Source organism: Lolium perenne, chromosome 3 (assembly GCF_019359855.2).
Source record: "Lolium perenne isolate Kyuss_39 chromosome 3, Kyuss_2.0, whole genome shotgun sequence".
In the NCBI taxonomy this organism is placed as follows: Eukaryota; Viridiplantae; Streptophyta; class Magnoliopsida; order Poales; family Poaceae; genus Lolium; species Lolium perenne.
Window position 1 is genome coordinate 278,657,248 of NC_067246.2, and position 8,342 is coordinate 278,665,589.

General features: G+C 47.6%; 1 protein-coding gene across 1 annotated transcript; it reads right to left on the bottom strand.

Moving 5' to 3' along the window:
* Positions 1-3,260: 3,260 nt before the first annotated feature.
* Positions 3,261-4,877, bottom strand: LOC139838186 (3'-5' exonuclease-like). The gene is made up of 2 exons (XM_071827560.1): positions 4,621-4,877; positions 3,261-3,750 (listed from the first exon to the last, which is right to left on the bottom strand). Exons 1-2 carry the CDS (start codon positions 4,875-4,877, stop codon positions 3,261-3,263), a joined length of 747 nt encoding a protein of 248 aa, XP_071683661.1.
* Positions 4,878-8,342: the final 3,465 nt, after the last annotated feature.

The following is an 8,342-nucleotide window of genomic DNA, read 5'->3' on the forward strand; positions in this document are numbered from 1 at the left end:
TAGTTCCGTCTTTTGCAGTGGTTACCAGGACACATAAAATGACGCCACGCGGCTCCGCTCGATTTTTTGGCTCCGTTTGCTTTGCCAACTGCGCAAAACGGGGCCGCCGGGACATGCGGTATGGCCGTACCGGGCGCGCGCGTGCACCCGTCCGCCAACGCGCGAAACGGAAAACATTTTTCACATAAAATGACGCGTCCTAGACCTAAAAACATTTTTCCCTCCATTTATTGAGCGAAGGAAAGTGTCGCCCAGTTCAGATCCGGACGCTTTCCGGCCGATTCGGGCACCGCAGAAGCGGGTGGGATTCCCGGATGGCTTCCGCGCGCATACGGCATGTGATAGGTGGTGCGTAGGAGGTATCCTACCGCCGCGCGGAGGTCCCGCGCGATCTAAATGCGCGCCATGTAGCTGCTTCACAAAAAAAAGCCCTTCCGGCACCCCGAAAATGGAAAAACCGTCGCCCGTGGTTCGGATTGGAAATCCGCGACACGGGCCTTGCTTCCCATCCTAAGGTCCACGCACGTGCCAAATATGGCCTCGTTCCGACAAACTATGTGGTGAAACGGGCCGTTTCCTACTCATTTCCCCTAAAAGCCATAGAACTCCGGACGAGATAGCCCTGTTCGTGAAGGGTTCTCCAAGATAATTGCCGTATCCCAGTTCCGTCTTTTGCAGTGGTTACTAGGACACATAAAATGACGCCACGCGGCTCCGCTCGATTTTTTGGCTCCGTTTGCTTTGCCAACTGCGCAAAACGGGGCCGCCGGGACATGCGGTATGGCCGTACCGGGCGCGCGCGTGCACCCGTCCGCCAACGCGCGAAACGGAAAACATTTAGCACATAAAATGACGCGTCCTAGACCTAAAAACATTTTTCCCTCCATTTATTGAGCGAAGGAAAGTGTCGCGATTCAGATCCTGACAGTTTCCAATGGATTCGGCGGGGCACCGCAGGAAGCGGGTGGGATTCCCAGATGGCTTCCGCGCGCATATGGCATGTGATAGGTGGTGCGTAGGAGGTATCCTACCGCCGCGCGGAGGTCCCGCGCGATACTGAAATGCGCGCCATGTAGCTGCTTCACAAAAAAAAGCCCTTCCGGCACCCCGAAAATGGAAAAACCGTCGCCCGTGGTTCGGATTGGAAATCCGTGACCGGGGCCTTGCTTCCCATCCTAAGGCCCACGCACGTGCCAAATATGGCCTTGTTCCGACAAACTATGTGGTGAAACGGGCCGTTTCCTACTCATTTCCCCTAAAAGCCATAGAACTCCGGGCGTAATAGCCCTGTTCGTGAAGGGTTCTCCAAGATAATTGCCGTATCCCAGTTCCGTCTTTTGCAGTGGTTACCAGGACACATAAAATGATGCCACGCGGCTCCGCTCGATTTTTTGGCTCCGTTTGCTTTGCCAACTGCGCAAAACGGGGCCGCCGGGACATGCGGTATGGCCGTACCGGGCGCGCGCGTGCACCCGTCCGCCAACGCGCGAAACGGAAAACATTTAGCACATAAAATGACGCGTCCTAGACCTAAAAACATTTTTCCCTCCATTTATTGAGCGAAGGAAAGTGTCGCCCCAGTTCAGATCCGGACAGTTTCCAGCGGATTCGGCGGGGCACCGCAGGAAGCGGGTGGGATTCCCAGATGGCTTCCGCGCGCATACGGCATGTGATAGGTGGTGCGTAGGAGGTATCCTACCGCCGCGCGGAGGTCCCGCGCGATACTGAAATGCGCGCCATGTAGCTGGTTCACAAAAAAAAGCCCTTCCGGCACCCCGAAAATGGAAAAACCGTCGCCCGTGGTTCGGATTGGAAATCCGCGACCGGGGCCTTGCTTCCCATCCTAAGGCCCACGCACGTGCCAAATATGGCCTCGTTCCGACAAACTATGTGGTGAAACGGGCCGTTTCCTACTCATTTCCCCTAAAAGCCATAGAACTCCGGACGAGATAGCCCTGTTCGTGAAGGGTTCTCCAAGATAATTGCCGTATCCCAGTTCCGTCTTTTGCAGTGGTTACTAGGACACATAAAATGACGCCACGCGGCTCCGCTCGATTTTTTGGCTTCGTTTGCTTTGGGCTAGGGCTAGGGTTTAGGGGCTAGGGCTAGGGTTTAGTTTAAAGGTAAGTATTTATGGTTAGGTATAGGATTAGGGTTTAGGGTTAGGGTTAGGGTTTATGATGCATGGTTCCGCAGCTCCGGCATCGTGGTTTAGGGATTTAGAGGGGTTTAGGGCTCGAAGCCTCCCCAGTTTAGGGTTTAGGGTTTAGGGGAGCTACTTTTGCACCATTAGACCTTGCACCACACTTTAACACATATCATAGGTCCACATGCAAGATTTGGTGGGGTTCCGGTGCTCCGGCGGTCGTTCTCCCCCTCCTTCCCCCAAAACAGCGGAACGTGTGCCCCGGCGGGTCTACCCCCCTAGATTTCTCGTGAAACTTGAGGCATACACATATATTATGGAGATGTACATGTAACTTCAAATTCAATGGGAAACCATATGAATAACCTGCAAAAAATGAAAGGAAGGTTTTTTATTAAAAATTATGTCATTCCTACTCTTCCAAATAGACCAACATAAAGCAGAAACCCCAATCCGGATAAAAGCTTTTGATTGTCTATCGACTCCATTCAACCAATTACCAAACATATTGGTAATATTGGTGGGAGGTGGGAGAGCATAAGTAAAATTCACAGTACGCCATAAGAGTTTAGCTAAAGGGCATTCAATAAAAAGGTGTTGAATGGTCTCCTGTTCCCCACAGAAAACACACTTTGTACACTTAGAGAAACAAAAAAGATAAATCTGGGTGTGAATATTCAACCAGATCTGACAGTACTATTCACATCAGGAAAAGTATGATTTCTCTGATAATCTGAGACGATAGAAGCAAAGTTTCTTGACAAGCAAATACAAATAATTAACTAGGCATGGATCTTGGAGAAGTCGTCAGTAATTGCCTGGCTTCGTCCGCCACGGATTATCACTCTTCGGGCTCTGCTGATCACTCATCTCCGTCGTCCACGGATCATCACTCTTCTGATCAGCACTGCCCACGACTCCTTCCTCGGGTTCTCGCCAATAATCACTACTCTTCGGCGCATCACTACGCTCCAGCCCATCGCTCATCATTCATCTTGGTCCGTTTGCCATGAGGGGGACTTGTCTGCCGGGTGTTGTCGCTGCAGAAGCTGGTGCCTTCAAGATTGCTAGTTCAGCCAGCGCGCTTGCAAGTTCAGCATTTAACCTTGCTATTTCAGTGCAGCATTTCTCTGTGCCTGTTCAGCTTCGATCTCTCGCTACCCTGCATTTGCAACACGTACGTCCCTCGCTCGTCTTCCTTCTTGCAACCGGGGCAAAACACAAGGTAACGCAGGAAGAACCATATCTTAACGTAGAGCTGGTAGCTCACGTAAGCATCTTTAGCTGCATACTCCAGGTTTAAATCAGACAACGGCTGCTCTTCCCAGTAATTGTGCCTCTCTCGAGGGAATTTGCTCTTCATCTGGCTGTACGACTCGTCGATGATGCTAGTTGCAAGACTAGCCATTCCATCCCTCATTAAGTTTCCTCTCTCGTTGAGACCTTTGACGATGACAATTTCCTGGATATCGATCCAATTCTCCCTTGGAATTATAATCTTCTCGTAATATAACTTTATAAAATCTGCTCTCTTGTCAACGCTGCAGAACACAATTCCTTGATCTTGAAGGAATGAGCGCAGCGCCGGACATTCCCCGTTGGTCCTGAAAGCAAAAATTTAGTACTTGCGAGATCAACACTTGAATAAAATTTGGGACTACGAAGCTAGTCTATATGCAATCTCATAGCTTGAATATAAAATTTGAAACTACATAAGTTTAGTAAGTTCATGATCAACAGTCTGAAAATTATCTAGTCATAATTCATTTGGTACTAATAGAATGCATGAACAACACTTTTATGAAATGTGTAAGTGCAATTGTTTAGTCATTGAAATTTCATTTTGCATCATATAATTTTGAAACTAATAAAATTCTATTAAATGCAAGATCAAGACTCCGGAAATTTGCTTGTCATAATTAATTTGGTATAATGAAATCCAGTACATGCTAGATGAGCATATGGATAGATTCAATTTGATGCAAAAATTTAGTACTTGCGAGATCAACACTTGAATAAAATTTGGGAATACGAATGTTTAGTCTATGCAATCTCATAACTTGAATAAAATTGACATAAGTTTAGTAAGTGCATGATCAAGAGTCTGAAAATTATCTAGTCATAATCCATTTGGTACTAAAAGAATGCATGACCAACACTTTTATGAAATGTGCAAGTGCAAATTTTTTAGTCATTGAAATATCATTTTGAAATATCAATCTGCAAGATCAGCACACCATGCTTTGTGGCTTTTGTTACACAAAACACAGAAACAAAACTAGTTTTGCAGCTAGCACGGTTTGTAGTTTAATTTGTTGCACTCGAGATTAACTAAAACAGATCAAGATTAACTAAAACAGAGCACTCGAGGGTGACTTGGTTCATCATGCACTAGCGATTAACTAAAATCTGAGCAAGATTAACAAAATCAGAGCAAGAGTAAGTAAATCAGAGCAAGATTAAGGTCTACAAACCAGGAAAAGTGGCAGACGAGGACGTGGTTCCTCATGCACAGTTGAGCGACGGCGAGGTAGTTGTCTTCTTCGTGGTTGGGGTCCTCCGGAGTGTACTCGAGATCCAATCCTACAAACTTGTTCTCTTCTTCTTCCGCATACCACTGCGCGTACATCTTCAGGTACTTGCTCATCGTCTCCTCCTCGTTTGTGTAGACAACTTCGATCTCCTTGCCGCCATGGACAGTGAAGGTCCTGATCTGAGTAATGGCCTGCATTGCTGACGGCGGAGGAGGCAGAAGCGGTTGCGGAACAGAGGAAGAGGAAGAAGAAGCAGCGTCCATGGCGCGGAGGAGGCAGAAGCGGCGGAGGAGGAAGCGGCGGAGGAGGCAGAAGCGGCGAGGCAGAAGCGTCTTGGCGCGGAGGAGGGTTTTTTCCGTCTAGTGGGAGTGGAACCGGCAAGAAGCGGAGTGGAACCGTCAAGCGGAGAGGCGGAGGAGGGAATTTCTGATTTATTATAATTAGTAAAAACAGAGAATGAGGGGTCCATTTTACCTGCTGGCCCCTAATCCACATAAAATTACCGGAAATGGCCCAACCCACCCGTCAGATGGCCCCACACGTCAGTGGGTGCCATTTTGCCCCACCCACCCCAAAATGTCCTATACCAAAAGCAACTTTCTCCCCTGTCTCACTCTCTCTCACCCAGCCGCCACTGCCGCCTCTTCCTCTCCCAACTCCGTCGGCCGAAGCTCCGTCAAGCAGCTCCGTCAAGCTCCGTCGGCCGAAGCTCCACTGCCTCCGTCGGCCGAAGCTCAGGTTAATTTGGGGGATGAGCGGGGGATTTTCTAGGGTTTGCCGTACTTAATCTCGGGGGATTTTAATTGGGGTTTTTTTGTCCGAGCGGCGATTTTCCTAGGGTTTGATCGATTCAAAGTAGATTCTAGTGCTAGAGTAGATTTTCCTGGTTTAGATTGATTCAAAACATGTGCTAGTGCTGCTAGTGCGAATGTCAATCTGAACCTAAACATCCCAACTTAGTTTTAATTAATGTGTAATTAATAGTTTCATAGTTCTCAAATTGTTCACTGCTTGTTATTAGGTCGACACCATGGACCCCTATGACTATGAAGTTGCCATTTTGGTCCCATCCAAGAAGGCCGTTGAGACCATCGACATCAGCTCATCCTCCGAAGGTGAGGATGGTGCTCTAGATAGGGTTCACGTCAAGCAAGAGAAAGCTGATGATGCTGCAGCAATGGATTGTGCAGCTGAGCATGAGGAAGTTGCTCCTCCTCCTCCTGCTGATGTCCATCTGACTCGTCGAGGTAAAATATATATATAGTAGTTATAGATGCAGGATATAGGTCAAATGCTTAATTAGTCTCGGTTTGGCATAATAGCTAGTCAATTTGTAGCATTCAAGGAATACTTCAGTTTCTATAAATACTGTTGGTTTGATATACTTCAGTTTTAGGAAAACTTTAAACTAGGCCTTATTCCCTGGTTTCCTTATATATGTAGGTCCCAGGATAGAGGCAGGTGAGGAATGGGATGACTTTTGCATGTATCCCAATCTAGTGGAAATGAATCCTACACAAGTTGATACCCTGAGATATCTTGTTGACCAAAAGCGCCCCGCAATTCCTTTTTATGTGTGCACTATAAAGAGTGCAAGTACCGTGGAAGGCTTTTCCAGAATGGTAAATATAATTACTCCATCTCGATCAAGGATGTTTTTGCATCTTTATATGTTGACAATTACTTCATCTGAACGAAGTTTTGCATCTTATAATCTGCAAGATTTCAACCGGAAGTTTACCAAGAAGTACATCTCGAAGAATATGCAGCTTCAGGATAATGACTTTCTTGTCTCTTACAGTGAGAGACATGGTGTGAAAGTGAGGATTTTCCAGGGCAAAGGGAAGTTTGACGGTGCAGTGATCACAACAAACTGGAGTGCTGTGGTGCGGAAGAGCAAGATGAAGGCAAATGATATCTTTGTGTTTTGGTTCCGCATTCGCGCCCGGGGCGGTCTCAAGTTGTATGTCAGGAAGCTCGAGAAATGAGCTAGCAGGCTGAACCTCTCTAATTAAGCTAGTAGTACTATATATATGTGTGTATGAGCTCAACTAATATGAGCGTTGAACCTCTTATCGATCGATCTGGTACTATCTAATGGCCTGTTGGTCTATGTAATGTGCTCAAGTAAATGAGCGTTGAACCTCCTCGGTAGTATCTATAATTAACGTGTCCTTTTGGTACTATGTTATTGAGCTCAAGGCTGGCACTATATATGTGTAATATAATGTGCTTTTGGTGGTCTATATATGCTGGAGTATATATAGATATATATAGTTTGCTAGCCGTAATTAATTATTAGTCATATATTAGCCTGTTGCTTAGCTAATGCTCCTGTACAAATTAACTGTTGTCCTAAATCAGTATCCCCTCTGATAGATTATGTAACAAGATCATATCCATAACTATAAAAAAAAAGTTGCCTTAGTTCCACTATGTAAAGGATAAAGGATGGTAAGCTGACAAGATCTCTCCAATAGCTCCACTGGTTAACTGGCACGTTGACACATCTAGAGGTGCTGGGTTCGAGTCCCAGCCCTCACTCTTTTTGTTTTTTTTTTTGGCGCCCAGGAGAAGCCCAAATATCCCTTCCGAATCCAACTCCCTCCGATAACCTAGCAGAAATTCGAATCTCCGACGACGAGCGGCGGCGGCGGTGGCGGCGGTGGCGGCCCCGTCCCTCTCCGACGACGAGCCCCGTCCCTCTCCGACGACGAGCCCCGGCCCTCTCCGACGACGAGCCCCTCCGCATCTCCCGGTCTGCACCCCTCTCACCTCTCCCCTCTCGATCTGTTCTTCTTCGTCAGTTCACAATATCGAATCTCTGTGATCCAATATGTGCTGTTACTAGGACTAAAGTACCGAGTCCGAGGTGACGGCGGTGGTGGGTGTGCCGGCGCTGCGTCCGAGCAAGGGATCTGCTGTCCATCTGCCTCGCCGACGACGAGCCCCTCGCCCTCTCCAGGACGAGCCCCTCGCCCTCTCCAGGACGAGCCCCTCCGCATCTCCCGGTCTGCACCCCTCTCATCTCTCCCCTCTCGATCTGTTCTTCTTCATCAGTTCACAAAATCGAATTGAACTGCTGTGCATTGCTTGAAATTGGAACTGCTGTGCAGTTAGGTGTGTGCTAATTGCATCATTTTGTTCTTCCGAGATGGACAGACGCTGGATTACAACAAGAATTAGAAGGCTTTCATGAACACACAAAGGGAGTGGCAGAGTTTATGCAGTTTGTTCGCTTGAATGCTGCCACCGTTGATCAGTCTTGTGCCCATGTCGTAGCTGTCTCAACCGGTGCACAAAACCTCTAGATGTAGTAGAGTCTCATTTGCTTCTTTTTGGGATGGCAAGCACTTATGACCGATGGGTCTTCCATGGAGAACCATTACATCCTGTACCTGAAGCTGGACATGGAGGACAAGGAGGTGCACCTGAAGCCGGACATGGACATGGAGGTGAACCTGAGGCTGGACATGGAGGTGAACCTGAGGCTGGACATGGAGGTGATGCAGGGGCACACCATGTTGGTGGAGGTGATGCAGAGGCACACTATTATGGTTTGCAAGAGGAAGATGGTTACGAAGATGATAGAATTCCTGATCTGCTTGCTGATTTGTACAACTCGAGAACCGCAAGGTGCTTGGAAAGGACACTATATTTGC